The 17,433-nt window shown below is 49.8% G+C and overlaps 1 protein-coding gene across 10 annotated transcripts in view; it reads right to left on the bottom strand.

Moving 5' to 3' along the window:
* Positions 1-1,366: 1,366 nt before the first annotated feature.
* The window catches only part of LOC112869085 (serine/threonine-protein phosphatase 4 regulatory subunit 1), an 83,644-nt gene continuing 67,577 nt past the window's right edge, over positions 1,367-17,433 (bottom strand). For 7 of the 10 annotated variants that reach the window (XM_086702563.1, XM_086702565.1, XM_086702568.1 and 4 more), the window contains 10 exons: positions 16,480-16,940; positions 14,441-14,634; positions 11,621-11,716; positions 10,560-10,745; positions 10,124-10,285; positions 9,099-9,199; positions 6,766-6,886; positions 5,829-5,963; positions 3,656-3,797; positions 1,367-2,827 (listed from right to left, as the gene is read on the bottom strand). In XM_086702563.1, the coding sequence (XP_086558689.1) occupies positions 2,670-2,827; positions 3,656-3,797; positions 5,829-5,963; positions 6,766-6,886; positions 9,099-9,199; positions 10,124-10,285; positions 10,560-10,745; positions 11,621-11,716; positions 14,441-14,634; positions 16,480-16,940 (1,756 nt within the window). In that variant the 3' untranslated portion in view covers positions 1,367-2,669. Of the gene's footprint in view, positions 2,828-3,655; positions 3,798-4,571; positions 5,964-6,765; positions 6,887-9,098; positions 9,200-10,123; positions 10,286-10,559; positions 10,746-11,620; positions 11,717-14,440; positions 14,635-16,479; positions 16,941-17,433 lie in introns of those variants that run through there. The other 3 variants (XM_086702566.1, XR_015249567.1, XR_015249566.1) reach the window with 3 other exon arrangements.

Below are 17,433 nucleotides of genomic sequence, written 5' to 3' on the forward strand. Positions count from 1 at the left end.
GGTTCCCTGTCCCCCGGCCCGCGTCACCGGCGCCCCCGACTGGCCCAGCCCCGCAGCGCAGACCGACGGCGGAGACGCCCCGCGGGGGCCACGCCCCCAGGCCCTGCCCTTCGGGTCAGTTCCTGGGTCCACCGCCAGGACGCGGGCCCCTGGTGTCCACGTCCGGTTAAAGAACAGTCCTTGCCGAAGTCGGGGCCCACCACGTGGGGTGAATAGCGCCCCAAATCCTCATCGCGGGCACCGACTACCGAGAGCTGTCAAGGGCAGTCTCCAGTCATGCTTCAAAATCCTATTCCGGGCACGAATGAAAAACCCAGCACGGCGTTAACAGGCGCCCTTCCTGCTCCTCGAGCGAGCGGAGACGCGCCGTCAGCCCCGCAGACGCCCCCGAACGCCCCCCAATTCCGGGAGACAGGTGCTCATGAAGACACTTAACAAGGGGGCGACGCCTGCTGGATGAGAAGCGGAGACGGTTCCATCGCGAAGATACCTTTCAGAGGAGCGCCGTCTGCGAGAAACCCATCTTGTGCTTTTCCATTAATTCGCCCGAGAGGAGGCAGAGTGTTCAAGTAAACAGGAAGCTTACGTGAGATGCTCGGATCACACACACTTAACACCCTGCACCTATGAACAAGTAATATACATCAAGAGCTGAAGTGATGGCGTAAGCAGCCGGAGAGAAAGGAAGGAGGCACAGAACCATCTTAGAAAAAAACCTCCGTTGTTACAAAAGAAGAACATAGGAGCCTTACACGTATTTTTGGCAGAGAGATTAGTCATGAAAAAAAAAAAATCTTTGCACCGGAAAGGCATTCCTATCAAGTTATTGACGATCTTCAGTGTATAACCGGAGATGTTTAAAGGTTGGGTTATTTACGGGAGAGTCGCTACAAGCACATCGGATTCAGCACCCAGATGCTACATTACCCATCAGGACACAAACCGAGGGAATTTTTTTTCCTTAGTGGAAAATTAACCTCTGCACAGAACCCAAGATTCCAGTTGAATAATTCTACGTGCTGCTAGATCAACAGATTTTAACAATAGGCCAATCTCAATTTCTAACACGAAAAGGATCAAAAATGGTTTGTTACTGAAGCAAAACAATTAGCTCCATCTATTTCCTTGAAGAACACAAGATGGACTGATTCCCCCCCCCCCCCCCCCCCCCAATACGTAGCCTCCAATTTATTGGCTCACTCTTTGCTGAAGTTGCCAAAATGCTACCCTGGGTTACAATTTGAAATTCTCACACATGTACCTTATTTTCTTTGGCACGGTACAGATTCCTTCCTTTCTTTTTAAAGAATCAACTCAGTGGAATTTGGGGGAGGGGAGAACATCCTGTATTCCCGGAAATTCAATATATAGCTGCAAAGATTTTATTTTTTAAAAAAAGGGAGAAAGAAAAGACGGACAAGAAAAAGATCCAAGGGGAGAATGGCCACAGCAACATGACCTTTGCAGCCAGCTCTTGAACCCCAAATGGGCCTCTCCTTCCTTCCTTTGATGCCTACTTTCGAGAAGACAAAGATAAAAATAAAAAGAACACGAGCATACACAGTCTACAGAATTTAAGCAAACGTCTGTAGAATCTTAAATGATTAATGGAAAACTCGTTTAAGTTTCCAGAGCATCTTTCCCCCACTCTAAATTTTAAAAGCGTGAAATGTAAGTTCTGTGTACTCAGGTCAAGTTGAAGGGTGTCATAATCTAACCCCCCAAACGACTGGCAAGTATATGAACTGATCAGATCTGCGGGGTCCTATTTTTCTGTTACTTTCTGTTAAGATCCTAGAGCATTAGATACAAAGTCGATATCCATGGCATCTCAATGATCAATTTCCTTCTCTCAAATGTATGATAATGAATCCATGTAAGAACGAAAAATCTTTCTACTTTATGCTCTGTCAAAGGCCAGTACGTGTCTTTATGGATACAGTTCCTACGAGAAGGGGAGGGGTAAGTGCCTGAGGAAAAGTTCCAAGTACAGTTTATACAAAAGTACAATATTAGAAAGACTTCCATAAATCATTCTTTAGTAGATTTCCTTAACTATCACATTTTTCAAAAGTAAACAAATTGGGCTATATTTGCAGTAACTCAAAGTGCAGCATAAATTTAAATGATGTATTTGTTCTGCTCACTGATAGGAGGCTAATGTTACATTAATATATTAGCTCTTCCTGTCAAGAGCTATTTACATATGTACATTATTTCAGTTAAAAATAAAATGTGATACCATAAACTATATTTTATAGGAAAGCATAAGAGAAGCCAAATGTGCAAGTCTATGAAAGACTTAAAAGCTTCTAATAAACTACTTGATGTGTGTGGGGGGCGGGGGGGGGGGGCGCTTAAATAATCTGGTCTGCTGGAGAGAGGGCAGTCTGATGTTCTGGAGGCCCCACCCCCAGCCAGCCGCCTGGTTCCACCACCTTGGCCCAGACCTCCTGATCAGGCAGGGAGGGGCGCAGAAGCGTGGCGCCTGGCCCAGGTGCAGTCCCTGTGACTGTGGGAGGGGAAGGGGCCATCTGAGTGCCCGCCCTCAAAGTTTCAGGAATCTTTCCTCCCCCGGAAGGTGTGACACAATCAGACCCCCCGACAAACTGGGGTGAGCAGTCCGTGCCGCGTGCGAAGTGCCCAGAGCGTACGCGACCACAGAGGGGTTAGTTCTGCTCTTCTAGCACACGGCTGTCTGCAGTACTCCGCCGCTCGGGTTGGAGAGTGGCAAAAAAGGACACGTCTGGGTCCGGGTCAGACTGCAGGGCCAGGACGGTCTCTTCAATGACTTCAAGATGAGGGTTACCGGCATTTCTCAAATACGCTAAAGACAGAAAACAGTAGTTGGGCTCGCGTGTGCCATGAACTGTGCTCCAACACAGACTCTCGTTTTGGGTTTTTCTGAAACCACACCTCAGGACAATAAATCGTTCTTCCCAGAATAATCACACACACAGGGCCTCACAAAGATAAAATGATTGCCTCCATCAAAGGGTATTTCTTAAATTTCAAAGATGAAAGAATGGGTAGGTATGCACATTTTTAAAACTGTAGTTCAGAAATGTTCAATGTCATGTCTTCTCCCCGCCGCTACAAAATAACTGACAGCGTGTGGAGTACGGTGGGGGCGGGGGGGGGAGGTTGCAGGTTTGCTGGCAGGGGGAGGTGTGGGAGGGAAGGGGCAAGGAAGGTACGTTCAGGGACAGGATGCTCCGCCCCACCCGTGGCTTAGATGTGAACGTGTCATCCGAGGGACACAATCTAAAGTTAAGTCCTGTTCAGGCTGAGCTCGACATTTTTCTGACTACAGAATTAATACCATCAAAACCTCAGCGTAATTAAGGCTTACATTTGCTGCCTTTCATAACGTCTGTGTCCTAAGTCGACGTTTACAAAAGTTTCCCGCATTTCTAGAACACGGCGATGTTTTGCATTCTAGCATTACGTTCACTAAATGTGAAAACTGGACCACATTCATTTCCTTAGCCATTTTCTAAACAACGAACGATTCTGCATACAAGTGAATACATCAAGTTATATAATAAGTCTGAAGTTTGCTACCATGCAATCTGCCACAATCTCCTAGAGGAAATCTAGCTGCTGCCCGATGAAGTTTTTAAAACGTGTAAGTTCAGAAAAGCGGTCCACATACCCTTTTCCAACAGCGTCTGCCGCAGAGCTCTGGCTAGTAAAACTCTCACGTTGGGCACAGGATCTGACACGAGGCTTAAAAGACTGGGGAGTAAGTGTTCGACAAACTGGTCTGCGGGGATACACTCCTCGCTCACCACCGCCTGTGATGGAAGAAAAACCACAGCCAAAAATTGATATTCAAGAGTGATCAGCACGTTTTTTCTAAAAACGTACACTTCTCTAATTCCAAGCCTAACTTGGTCACTTACTAGCTTCACAGCTTTGAGTACATGGCTTCACCTGTCTGGGTCTCAGTTTCCTCATCTGTGCAATGGGGAAGTGACGGGCAGGGCAGATCGCTTCCGCAAAGAATCTAGCAAAGCGCCCACCTGTTAAGGTTAAGAACCCTCACCTTTGTCACTCACCAGACCTCAGGTTCTGAGGGCAGGGACCACACCTGTCTTATCGACAGCCCAATCCCCATCTCCAATCCAGGCCGGGCCCTCTGCGAATACCCAACAAACACCGCCTCCGGGATGATCACCAGCACCTGCCCACCGCCACTCTGCTTACAGAGTCCCGTCTCATAGCCAGCCACGGGAATCAGCACAAGCCTAGTTTTACGGGTGAGGAAATTCTGGTCCAAAGTGGCGACGCCCAAAGGTCTCCCGATTCCAAGCTGAGCGTGTGGCTTCTAAGTCCTATACATCTTCCCACTACAGGGTAACAGCTGACATTTATTAAGTGCCTGGCAGTGTGCAAGGGGAGTCAAATGCATCAGTTCATCCCCATCTGCCACGTGGGCCCTCACTAAACCCCAGGTCAGGATCGGTCCCTGGAGCGGCACTGAAATTGCCATCAAATGACCCTTTCCTTTTGTCTGTCTTTCTGTGGGTTTTCTAAATCTTTAATAATTAATTCGTGAAAGCACATACACATTGATTTTTCTTGAACAAAATTAGCTGGGTGTTTCTTCCTTTTATCTCATCATGGATTTTCTAAATCTCAGATGGAGAACTAAAAAATAAAAGCAAAGGTATCTCATTCGCCCTTTCTCCACAAAATGACCTGGGGCACTGACTTCTTCTTTGCAGAAATCTGTGGCGTCAGGCCTGCCGTCTGTTGAGTTTGGCACTGAAATCCGTCAGTCACTGCACTTTGAAAAGCTGACCCCCAAAGTACCGTGTGATGCCCCTCCAGCCCAACAGGGGGCCCTGGTGAGTCCCTCAGTGGGGGAAGGGGGTGTGAGGGAGAGAAAGGGGGCTTTGGGGCTTGGGTGAGCTAGAGTCCCATTACAGCTCGACTGTAATATTGACAGAGCTGGGCGAGGGGTTCATGCAGAGTCATGCCGTCCCCTCCACCTTTGTACACGCTTGAACATGTGCATGGGGAAACATTAAAACTTCTCAAATAACACGTTAGCGGGAAAAGAAAAAATCACGGCTTTATGCTTCCTGTGTGATTTTGGCTGACTCACTTAACCTCTCTGGGCTTCAACTGCTTCCCCTCCAAGAAAAAAAAAAACAAAAAAACTGGTCTGAAAGTACCCAGGTGTGAGGTGCCTGACACACGGCACCTCTTGCCACTGAGGATCAGAGGTACCTGGCACGCAGAAGCATTCCAGAAGTGGCAGCCATCAGCCCCAGGCAAACCTCGACCCCACCATTTCCAGGACACTAAGTAGGGAGGGTGCCCAGGAGCTGGACCGGCTGACGTGAACTTCCCTGCAGAGATGAAATGGTCTCAGCCCCAACCCTACTGCTCTATTCTTCACCGCAGCTTCCCTCCAAGGCAGCTGGCTGAGGGGAGGTGCCACGATGGCCACTGCCCTGGACAGGGCAGGGGGGAGCAGGGCTGCGGGCCCGGCCCTCACCTCACCGGAGGGGAAGTGCTGCTGGGAGAGCAGGAGCGAGTTGGCTCCGCACCGTCTAGAACGTGCCTGGCACACGGCAGGCGTTCGGTCAGCACCTTCAGGACGAATGCACAGACGGGCTGGGGAAGCCCGGGCAAATCATTCTGCCTGACCGGGTCGGCCGCAATCTCCCGTGAGATCAAGGGGTTCGTTCGGTGCACTGATCTCCAGATGCCTGGCTGGTGTCCTATGTCTGACGCATCTGATATCAGTCCGTGGCAACGCAAGAAAATCCCAGCGGAGAACCCTGCCCTGCCCGGCCGCCCCAGGCCACGCTAACCTGACAAATGAAAGCGAAAGCTTGCCTTCCAACCCACTTAGCACAGTGCCGGAACCTTACGATGAGCTCATGGACGAAAGCTAACCCCAACGCGCTTTCACTGTGTGAATAGAACTTCTGCAGAATGGCCACAACCTGTAACAAATATCAGAAGAGCACATTTAAAATGCTGCCATCTATTTGAATTATGAATCCTACTCTACGTGGAGACTAGACATCTGTATGGCTCTTAAAATGAATTTATAAGCATGGGAGAGGGTAATTTTTGTCACGGTAATCATTAGAACACAGAGGAAAAAAGACTTGTGCAATACACGTACACTCACACATGTAGAACCCTTCAGAAAATGAAATTCAAAAAAGGACTAGCATTAGAAAAATACATTCTTAATCTTAAGATTTCCAAATTTTAGGAAACGTCCTCTTGCATAATAACGAAATCATTACCTTTCGGAACATGCCACGTTTGCAAAATTTTAATACACATCAGGGTACCTTAGTAAGACAATATTTCCAAATGAGATTCGATCCCCCCACCCAGTATTCAGCTGGTTATAAGCCCAGGTAAGAAACAGGATAAGCCTTTTTTTCCATGACAGAGCTTTTGCTTACTAACTGCTTTTCTGCAAAACCATGCCATAGGGTTAAGCCCAGCCTTGTGTTTAAGGAAACACTAAGCCATCATTTACAGGGTCTCATATAGAAAATGATTTATCCACAATTTCTATCACTGAAGCATACAGCTTAAGAAAAAGGCTATCTTACGTGCTGATAAAACCATAATGCAGTTCCTAATTTCAAATTTAAAAGCTGGCTTCATAGGTATACTGAAGAATCAGCCCCGGAAAGTAAAGGGGTTGCAATGGAAGAAACAGAAATGTTCCTATTTCCAAAAATCACAAACAAACAGACAAACAAAAAAGCCACGATTCCTTACAAGCTTGAAGGAGATCCATCGAACTTCAGAAACTTTATCTGCACACAACTTCAAGGCAATATGCATTAAATAATCATAAACATCATGGGGATTATAGAGTTCCAAAATGAGTATCAGCTGTCTGAAGAAAGAAAAAAAAAAGGAAATTGGTTTTTAGGGCAAAAAAAAAAAAAAAATACCTTACTAATGTCTCCTTACACTCATTTCATTTTATAGATAAAAAGAGCCGGGCTGGGAAGTTAAGGGCACACGTGGACCTAGCGAGGCTTTCCGTCAGTAAAATGCCAAAAGCAGAAAGCCGAGGGAAATACCACGCAAAATAAAGTGGAAAAAGAAAATCGTCTGTCTTCATCTCACCCAAACGAATCCAACAAAAAGGAAATAAATTAAACTTTGTAAAACAGAGGCAGAGAAATTTATGAACAGGGATAATATTTCAATTCTGGGTTATCAGTTGGAAAGCACATAAAACTCTGAAAAATCAGATAACATAAAAATAGCCAGAACGCTGAAGTTCCCAGAGACCAACAGATCAGGGGAACCTCCGAGGAGCCTAGGCTTTGTGGCTTTGTTCCCCAAGCGGCCGGCAGGCAGCTCGGGCCCTCCCCCCCCCCCCCCCCCCCCCCCCATCAGCAAGGTCCGCTTGGAGAGAAATGGGAGCCTCGGCTCTCTACTCCAAGGGAAAAATTCATAAGATGGCTGGACGGGAAAACCTACCACCAAAGCTCTCTCTCTCTCTTCTAAATGGGGATGGAGAGAAGGGGTATGAAAATAAATGGCATTGTTTCCAGGCTGGCAACGAAAGGAAATGAAAAAGAGATTGGAAGGAAGTTAGAACCAGAAACCAGGAGTGCCGGGGAATACTTTCATATCAAAAAGCCCTGTTTTCAGAAAAATGATACCAGTACCGTGGGCGCGGGGAGCACAGAATTCATATCAGTGGCTCTGGCTTCAATAACCACGGCAGAGATGGGAGATAGCCAGGGCTCCGAGATAACGCTGTCGGCGGTGCGAGCCCCGCCGGCCCGGCCCCCGGCCCGCGGAAGCCGGTCCTCGTGGCCAGGCCCCGACTCCGTCCCCCATTCGGTCCCCCCGCCGGGTCCCCATGCCCGGTCCCCGGCCCGGGGAAGCGGGTCAGTCCGGCCCCGGTCCCTCGGTCCCAACCCCGTTCCCGGGAGGCAGGTCAGCCCGGCCCCGGTCCCCCCCACCCCCACGCCATCGGTGCCCGGTCCCCGGCCCCATCCCCGGCCCCCATCCCCGGTGCCCAGCCACCGCCCCCGGCCGCCGGGGAAGCGGGAAGCGGGTCGGCCCGCCCCGAGACGGACCCGGCCGAGTTCCCGCGCGCTGCCGCTAGAGGGCGCAATGCTTTCATGGAAAACGTGGGCCTGTTTTTCTCGGTTCTCTGAGAATATAAACTAGGAACATGGCATAATGACTAAAACCTCAATCTCTCAAATTAAGCATAATGATTAAAGATCACAGCGAAGAGAAAATCTTTTAGTTTGCCCCTGGCATCGGCCAAATCATAGCCTGAATAGCTGCAAAAGCCTGATGGATTTCTACAGGGAAGACAATTATTTGAGAGATTTCTAGTTGAGGGCAAGAAAAATGAAAAGTAAAGCTACCGAGATAAATCCCGACAAGGTGAAAACTAACACCCACACGCCCACCGCCCACCATCGCCACCAAGTCCACCCAATACTGCGGGAAGCACATGACCTGCCTCGGGAAAGAGCCATATTAACAGCTTTAAGTCTTTTGGAATCAGGGACCCCTTTAACATTCCCTGTGCCGGCACAGGCTGGGATTAAGGAAGTCCTTCACACACGAGATGATGTGCACAGAGGAGGCACCTTGGGGGACGTTTTTATTTAACAATCGTCTGGTCTCAGTGAGCCCCTTTCGTGTCTCTCTCTGTAGCGTAATTTTCTTTAGGAGCTGAAGTGCATAACCACACTGTGCCCTGCAGAGAGGGCTATACTCAGAATGTTCGGGAAGGCTTTGGCAAAAACTCTTCCAATTAATAGGAAAATACTGAAGAGGGGGTGATTCATCTTTTATTTGGTTCGAATAAATTGCCTTAGAGAACAGCAGAACACTCTAATTCCAAAGTGACTCGAGCCCTGTCTTCATCAGAAAATGAATATCTCCCCGGAGACCGTGGTATTTGTAACTTAGTGCTGCGGAATTCACTTTATCCCTTAATAAAAACATAATCTCTTTATCCAAAAGAACACTATTACTGCGAGCTTAGAAATCAATTATAAGGTAGGAAAATTAAGAATTATTCCATCTAATTTGCCTTCTCATATCCCCAAACAGGTTTTACTTACTCTGCTAGTTCATATCGAAACCTCCAATTCCTGCTGTTATCGGTCACTACAAATTCTTGAAGCTGATAAAGATATTCTCTCCTCTTGTCTTCATGAAGCAACTATTTTTTAAAAATGTATACATAAATGATAGTGCAGAACCCCTCCAAACGACCCCAAATGTATTGTTTTATTACACTTGAACTCGTACAATCGTCCCCGGCAAGATCTGTGCATTCCCCCGATGCCTCGAGCCCCGTCTATCACCCGGTGTGGTTGTGAATTAAGGCTGCTGCTAAGGGACCTCACATGTACCCCCGAATGCCTCCGACCTCCGCCCCGGTGGGTGTGTGTGCTTGTGTGTTCCTGAATGCCCCCGAGCTCTTCCCCCTCTCACAGTTTCCTGCCTGAAAACAACACGTGCGTGTGTGTTCGGAAAACAACGCCACTGCTGTTTCCCAGGGAGTCAGCTCTCTGCCGTCAGCAGGAGAGGAAAGCAGAGCCGGTGCGTCATGCGCCCCAGTCCGTCAAGGGCAGCTCGTGGTCATGTGGATGTGAGTAATTAGTTTCTCTAGGTCTTTTTTAAAGCCTTATTTTTACACTCATCATTCCTTTAAGACAAAAATTGAAGAGGCCGGAAGGGAAGCAGCAAGGTCTCGCAGAGAGAGCCCTCCCGCAGAACTGAGATTGGAGAGCAGCCGGCTTCTTCCCCTGGGTGACCCCGGGGCACGGTGCGCACCACCCCGGGGGCCTGGGTTCCTTCGTCCTCACGGGGCGCGCTAGGCTACGCGTCTAGCATCCTCCGTGGGATGAGACCTCCGAGGGACAGGAAGAGTGAAAGGCAAGAAATAACAACAGTTACCCATCACTGAGAACACCCTTTGTAAGACTCTGGATGGTAGACTTCAACCGAAGAAACCCAGACTAGTTGCTTTTTGTTTCTCACTCCTCCTTCACACAGCCAGGGTTTTTGTTTTTGTTTTTTTTTTTAAGACATTGCTTTCAAGTGGGAATGTCTGGTCTTTATTTTTAATCCTTCTTCCTACCTTTAGAAAGTCATACAGGTGTTTGAGAATTCCTATTCGTACTTCATCCAGGTCCTTTAAAAATCCGTTGAAGATGGGTACCAGGTCAGCTGCTGTTAACTGGTCCCCAAGAATCGCAGCCAGCTCGTGAATAGAGAAGGCCAGGGTCCGACGCACCTTCCACTGGGGGTGCACAGAACACAGATCACGGGAAGCAAGCGTGAGTCACCGTCACCAAGAGCACAAATGGCATTTTTAGGGCAGAACGGACACCTCCAGGGGTCGGCCACCAAAGTGTTCATCTCGTGAAGGCCTGGTAGGCGTGCCAGATGGCACCCACATGAGAAACAGGCCGGCACGCCCTGTGGCCCTTCCCTTCACTCCCAAGTAGATGACCCCCGCCCCCCGCCCCGCCCCCCCAGTTGCGTGTGTGCCGCCGAACGGGTTCCTGCTTTACCTGCACGTCAGAAGCCAGCGTTTCGTACGTATCTTTGAGGCAATGCCAGTTTCGCCTGCCCAAGGTAAGCGCCACCCCCGGGAGGCTGTAGGCGCAGTGCTTGGCGATGTCGGTATCGACAGTCTGGGCTCGAGCTGGGTCAGTCATCGACACGTACTGATCTAGCAGGGGCTGAGGTATCACATCCTGGGAAAGAGCAGAGAAAGGAGACCATCATGCTCGCAGGAGAGAAGGAAAATGCTCAGAAAAACAAGGAGTCTGGAATTTGGAGGTGAAAACAGCAAAGCAGAGACGTCAGAGGAACCAGAGGCCTTCGTCCAAGCTCAGGGCTCTGGATTGGTGAACTGCTCTGCAGGAGGTGAATTTTCGACTTGGACCGAATGAGGCTAAAGCAATGTCTAGACCCATCTCTTCCAAATTTGCCTAACATGGGATATTCCAGAGAACATTCTAGACACCAACATCTGGTTAGTCCGATGCACACGCTCTTGAGAACGGAAACCACCTTGTCTTGTGACTGCCTGGCACCTCGAGCCCATACACGCGGATTTTCACTAGCTTCTCCCAACTGATGGGATGGGTCACCGCCTTCCTCAGACATCACCCACTTACCTTTGCTTCTGTAAGGATAATGGAATACAATCATTTAAAAGATTTAAGAGACCTCACATAACACAAGAAGCCAATCCACAAGATAGAACCAAGTCAAACATAGTTCAACCAAAGAATATGTCAAAAAATTTTCAGACCAAAAAAACCCCCAAAAACCGAAATGACTTGTATAGATACTATTAAAGGACAGGTGTCACATTTTTTTCTCATACTTGATTTGCTTTATTAAAATACTGTTCTAGATTGTTCAAAAGACTCTAAACACTCCTTCAGAACTTGTGTTTTTTTTTTTTTTTAAGTAAGTTACAGAGGAAATATTAGCAACACAGATGATGAACGAAGAGAAGTCATTAATATTGATGGGAACTCTCTGGTTCCCCTGGCCATTCTTAAATTTAACTTCCAGAAAATGTGAAGTTTTCAACTGCTTTTCTTTTCAAGGAACAAACCTGTAATTTAGATTTATTCTCCTCGAGTGGGGCGGGGAGATGCCTCTGCTCGGTCTCCAGAGGGTCCCTGACTCCACCGCAGGGTTCGCCAGGGTCCTGCAGAGTTGATGGGACACGTTACCAACTTACCCCAAACAGGAAGCTGTCCTATTGTTCCCCCCCTCAAGGAGTCCTCTTTCGGTGCCGGAAATGACCTCCGCGGACCAATACTGGTGCTTCCCTTCCAGTCACTGGTATCTCTCCAGATGTGAAAAAATACATTTGCACAGTTACAGACGACATGGTAGAGGTCAGTCACCTTAAGTGCCAAGGCAAACAGATGTCGTACATTTTCATCTCAAGACTGCTTGAGGCCCTTAGAGAGGACAGGCTGATGTTGGTGAGAACCAACAACCTGCACTGACCATCCTTTAAGCCCCAGGGTCCCAGGGTGGCTAATCAATGCCCGGCAAGTAATGTCACAAGTTTAAGACAAAAGCCATCCCAGAAGGCAGCGCGGAGCAAACTCGTCCGGCATTTCTCGGGAACTGGAGACACGGGAGCAAGGTGCACCTGCCGGGACGGATGGAGCGGAGTAAGGGGAAGACCTATTCCATCTGAGCGAAAAGACACAGCTGATAAAGGAGTATTTACCTGGAAAACTGTTCTCGATTTTCACGTGTACAAACACTTCTAATGTTTGCTGATGGACCTTTACATTAGGTTAACAATTAAAATGAGCAAGAACACTCAGCGGTGACATATTGGTCTCTGATCATTGATTACATTAGCAGAGATGAACCTGACCTTCTCCTCCAACCGTCACATGGGTTCCTACGTGCACTTGAAATGTCATGCTGTCTACCAGCTTAATGGATCCTGACAAATCAGCTCAATATATGATCCAGGAAAGTCGATTAATACACCGATAGATGCTTCGTTTGCTCCGAGGCATATGCTACCACGATCTTCAACCCCCCAGGTTTCCACTGAAACGTACTGCTTGTTTCAACAGAGGCCAGCCCAAAACAGAAATGTTTTGGTATGATAACCTAAGACCTCAATTTCTCCAAGTTAATAAATGCGTATATGTTGATATGCAATAAGTCATTCGTCTTCTCTCAGGAGTTAATCGGACTCCGAAGTCTTTGGTCCAGTTGTTACGCACAGCACTCGCCCCGGGTGCAACGTACCGCCACCAGTGACAGCAACCTCAAGAGGCACTGGGAGGTCATTTCCCCAGAAAACCACCTGGCAGTCAAGACACAGGTGAGAAGCTCCAGGGCACCACCCCCCCTCCCCCCCCCCGCAACCCCCCGCACTGGGCATCTCGCCACACGGACGGTGCACGAAGAAGACAGAGTAGAAGCAAGGAGCCAAGAAGGCAGAGTAGACGCAAGGGGCGGGGTCAACACCGAGGCACTGCACTAGCCAGCCGCCCGGCCTCGGCTGCTCTTCTGTCGTCTCTGGGAGAGAACACTGTCCTGATCACTTAAGCTCTGGGAGTTTTCTGTTCCCTTTCCCTTCTTTTGCAATTGGAAGCATCTTGACTGATCCCAGTGGAACCTAAGAGTCCAGCTGCAAATTCAAAAGCCCTGGCACCCACCCCAGAAGCCAAAGGCCTGCTTCACGCGAGCCCTTTCCAGTCCCTCATGCAACAGAGCGAACTCCGAGGAATCTGTTCATTTTCTTTTCTCTCACTTCCGTACGTGACAAAGAAGCCAGACTCCGATCACATCTCCACCACAGCAGACATGGCCATGCCTTTCTCCCTAACCTGTGATCTCCACCCTCTAGGCAACACGCTACCAACGAGAGTTTTCTTGCGTGTTTTTGAAAACAAACCAGCAAAACAGGACATCACCTCATTTCTTACTGATCAACGACAACCCGGACAAACCCCTAAACATCTTATATTCAGGCTTTTCAAGCGGGTCTTTTGTTTTGTTTTATTGGAACAGGCCCAGAGGGGAAGGGAGGTGAGGAGTTCTCTCAGTCCCTAAGATCTCATTACGGACGGTGTGGGTGGCGCAGCCGCTGGGGCTCCGGCCGCCCGAGGGCCTGATGAGACGATCCACCATGGCACAGGGACGGAGGAGAGGCCAGCACGCCCATGATTTCATGGTCCTGGACTCCTCCAGATTTTAAAGCTCTAGTCTCACCCCCTGAAGGACCCCAGCTCAAAGTGGCCCCAGAGCAAGTTACTGGGAGTTAGGAAGGCGTCGGAGCCTCCCGCCACTGGCGAGCTGGAAAGCTTAAGGGACTCGAAGTGAGAGCAGACTGCGGGCTCCCTCCTCTCCCTGAATGCAGGCTCCCAGTCTCACGGGGGCCGGTTCCAGGCTGCAGGATAAAAACTGCTGAGTCGTTGGCCTTTCAAAGTCTCTCCTCCAAGAAACAGCACGCCGGGGCCACCACTGGAGCGACCATGTGCCAAGAGGGCATCTACAGGGCGAGGACCGGACATGGTGGGCCACCTGTGAGGCCTGGGCCAACCTCCAGTTCTAGGAGCCGCCTGAACCCACCCTGTGCTATTACCAAGAGCTGTAAAACAGCAGTGAATCAGGGCATGTATGTGGCTAATCCTCCCCCAAAGAACCAAGATTCGTCCGCTTCGGAGAAGAGGGAAGATACTCGCTGGTCCCCCCACTCCTGTTTTTGTGGAGAAGAGTCAGGGTTATCAATCACCTGATTGATTGGTTGTCTCGTTATCCAAAACATGACCTTAAGAACAAAATTAAATTTGGCATTTATCATCTCTGCCAAGATATATTAATAAAAGAAAATGCAGCTTTGTGGTTTCTGTCACATCCTCGGGGGCAGAGGGAGAGGGCAAACGCTTACTGTGCTTTGTAATATCCTGGCCACGGAGAGCTCCTTCTGTGATGATGAAGCCGACAGAGCCATCTGATTGTCAGAGGCAGGGCTGGGATCTGAAGCGGACACTTCATTTAGACCTTCTGTCGGCTGGTGCGCGGGCTCATTCACAGAGTCAAGCTGTGCGGCTCTCAGTGCAGCTGATAATACCTGAACCTGAGCTGCAGGAAGAGAAGTTTCAAGAATTTTAATAACTTTATTTGATTTGCAGGGACTCACTTCAGAGGGGTGTTCACAACAAGGCAGCCTGGCTGTGGGTGTGCCACGTGAGCACGCGCCTTCCGCACATCTGTCCAGGCAGTAGCCGTGCTCCGGGGTCCCAGAACGAGCTCTCGGGGAGGCGGTGATATTTACGGCCATTAACTTTAACTGTTCCAACTAAACACCAGCCATGCACAGAGCATCAAATCTGAACTCGAAACGCCTCAATTAGGACAATCAGGGTTTGCCTCCGTCATCTTCCACGGTGCCTGAATGCCAGTGTCTGTAAGGTCCACCTACTCGGTGAGGGGTCCTGCTCCCCCATTTATAAAGCAAGATGGCTGCCTTCTCCACCACACACACACACACACACACACACACACACACACACACACACACTAGTTCCTACATCCTGTTTTCTACTAGTTACATTCAACAGACCTCAAGATTCATTGAAATGTTTAGAGCTTGGAGCTGGCTTCCCCGCTGGGCCCAGGGCAAGGTCCCACCTCCTTAACGCAGCACACCAGGCCCTTCCCGATGGCCCGAGTCACATTTCCAGCAGCAGCCAGTTCACAAAGAGCCAGCGTGTCATTTATTTCTGAAACTTTGGGGGTCACAGATCCCTATGAGCTCTGATGAAAAGCCACGGGTCCTTCCTCAAAAAAGAAATCAGGCACGCGTATACACGTGAGCTTTTACAAACGACGATTTCCAGGAGCTGAAGGAACCCTCTGAAACTCATCCCTCTCAACTCCTCTGGACGGCGGGCTCCTAGCCGTCGTCTTTCGGGGGCCACATCAAACGCTGCCCGCTCTGCAAGGCCTTCCCTCAGACATTTCCCCTGTCCTCAGGGGTCCTGCCCCGTGCTTCCATGGCGCGCCATGCCTCCTCCTGTCCCAGCCCCTGCCGCACCCTGTACCCGTGGCTCGTTTACCCCTCCACCTGACCGTGAGGTTCCTCCCGTGTCGGTCACTGCTGCCCCAGCACCCGGCCCGGGTCTCAGCGCTGAGATCAACGCAGCTTTCGAAATGTGTTTTCCAAAAACAGACCTTTGTCTGTAGCTATTAGAAGTGATATGTTACATGTGCTCAATCCTTCAGCAAACATTGACTTAATTTCCTTTATAAATTTAAAGAAAAAGAATAATCAGAGGGCTAACTGGATTTTCACATTTCCTTTCCCGAAAGCTTCACAAATCTTTGCCCGGCAACAGCAGCCAGTGTTGTTTTTTCCAATTTCCCCAACCCAAGGAAGAATACAAATATAGCACTGTTTAGAGCAAGGAGAGGCGTGATAATGGATATGGATTGCAAGGCCCGGCTCCCAGATCAGATGCTCAGTGGGAGCACTAGTCATAAAACGAAAAATACCCCAGAGAAGAAGCTGCACTTTTCCTTGCTGTACAAAGACAAAAACCTTCAAGTTTGGCTAAGGGCTGAGTTCATAGGCTCCAAAAGGAGCACCATTCTCAGCGGTTTGTAACTAGAAAAAGCATTATAACGTGGGAAATGATGTAACAGCATCCAAGGAGCTAATAAAACTTCCACCGCTACAGACGGGCCCCGCAAACTATCTGCCTTTCTATTAAAGCCGACTTCGGCCTCGCACAGCTGCAAAACCAGGAGGCGAAACCCGACAGGTACCTGCACAGAGATCCCCAGAGCTCCGGCGTGGGGAGACCACGAGAGAGTCTCTCCTGCCCACGTGGGCACTGTGTGCGTCGAGGTAAGCACACACAGGCGCTGTGGCGCACAGCCCAGAAAGGCCCCGTTTTCTCTTTAATCACGATGGATGACGTTTACCTTGAACATCTGGATCATCCATCACATGCTCCTGTAAACTATCAAGGACTTTCTGAATCTCGCTCCTGGCCACGCAGCTGTTTTGCACAGCCTCGGGTCTGCTGCAGCCTTTTTCGCGTGGCCCAGCCTCACTCAGAAGCAGCTCTTCCAGGTCCTTGCTTATGTCAGGGAGAGGAGTCCGCCAATAGAGGAAATTATTGAATACGTCCTCAGGACTCTCTGGGCAGGCCCAAGAGCCGGGTCCAGGGTGGCTGTTGACGGGGAGGTCGTTCCTCTCAGGGAGCTTGAGGGTGGCACTGGCCTCTGGGGAGAGCCCGGTCAGCTCAGCTCCAGCCAAGGCAGAGTCTTCCACTGAGTTTCCCATCATGCCACGAGAGGAGCTACGGCACAGGAAATTGCTGGTTCCCGCGGACGTGCCTTCCGTGGGCAGGTCTGGCTCCGTGCGCACCGGCCTTGCGGAACTAGGTTAAGATTGAGGGGGGCACTTTCAGCACCATGTAACAGAAGTAAGATGGGTAAACATGAAATCCACATCCTCCCAGGCCCGGTCCTCCTCTTTCCCTGGCCACCCGACCCTCCTGAGCCTCCCAGGGGCGAGCAGATCATAGCCTCACGAGAGCATGAGAGGTCTACCCAGCCCCCTTTGCCCCACTGGGCGTATCGCATGCAGTGAAAATGCCACACAAAAGTTCAGCCAATCCCTCCATTATATGCAAGTGGGGAGTCACCCGGGCTTCTGCCGCCGCACCCACACGCCCAAAGCCAGACTGCGCGTGCTTAGGGCTCAGCTCGTTAGTACCCCACCAGGGGGCAGGCACTGGAAAACAAAAGGTACTGAGCGACACTGGTGAGTGCTATTTGCTCACCACTTGGGAGAGTCTTGAGGGACGTGTGCACTCGGGCCTAACATTCGGCAGGAGCTCAGTGAATGTGGAGGGACAACGATGGGGGGGA

Source organism: Puma concolor, chromosome A3 (genome assembly GCF_028749965.1).
Source record: "Puma concolor isolate L17-30 chromosome A3, mPumCon1.1.hap2, whole genome shotgun sequence".
In the NCBI taxonomy this organism is placed as follows: domain Eukaryota; kingdom Metazoa; phylum Chordata; class Mammalia; order Carnivora; family Felidae; genus Puma; species Puma concolor.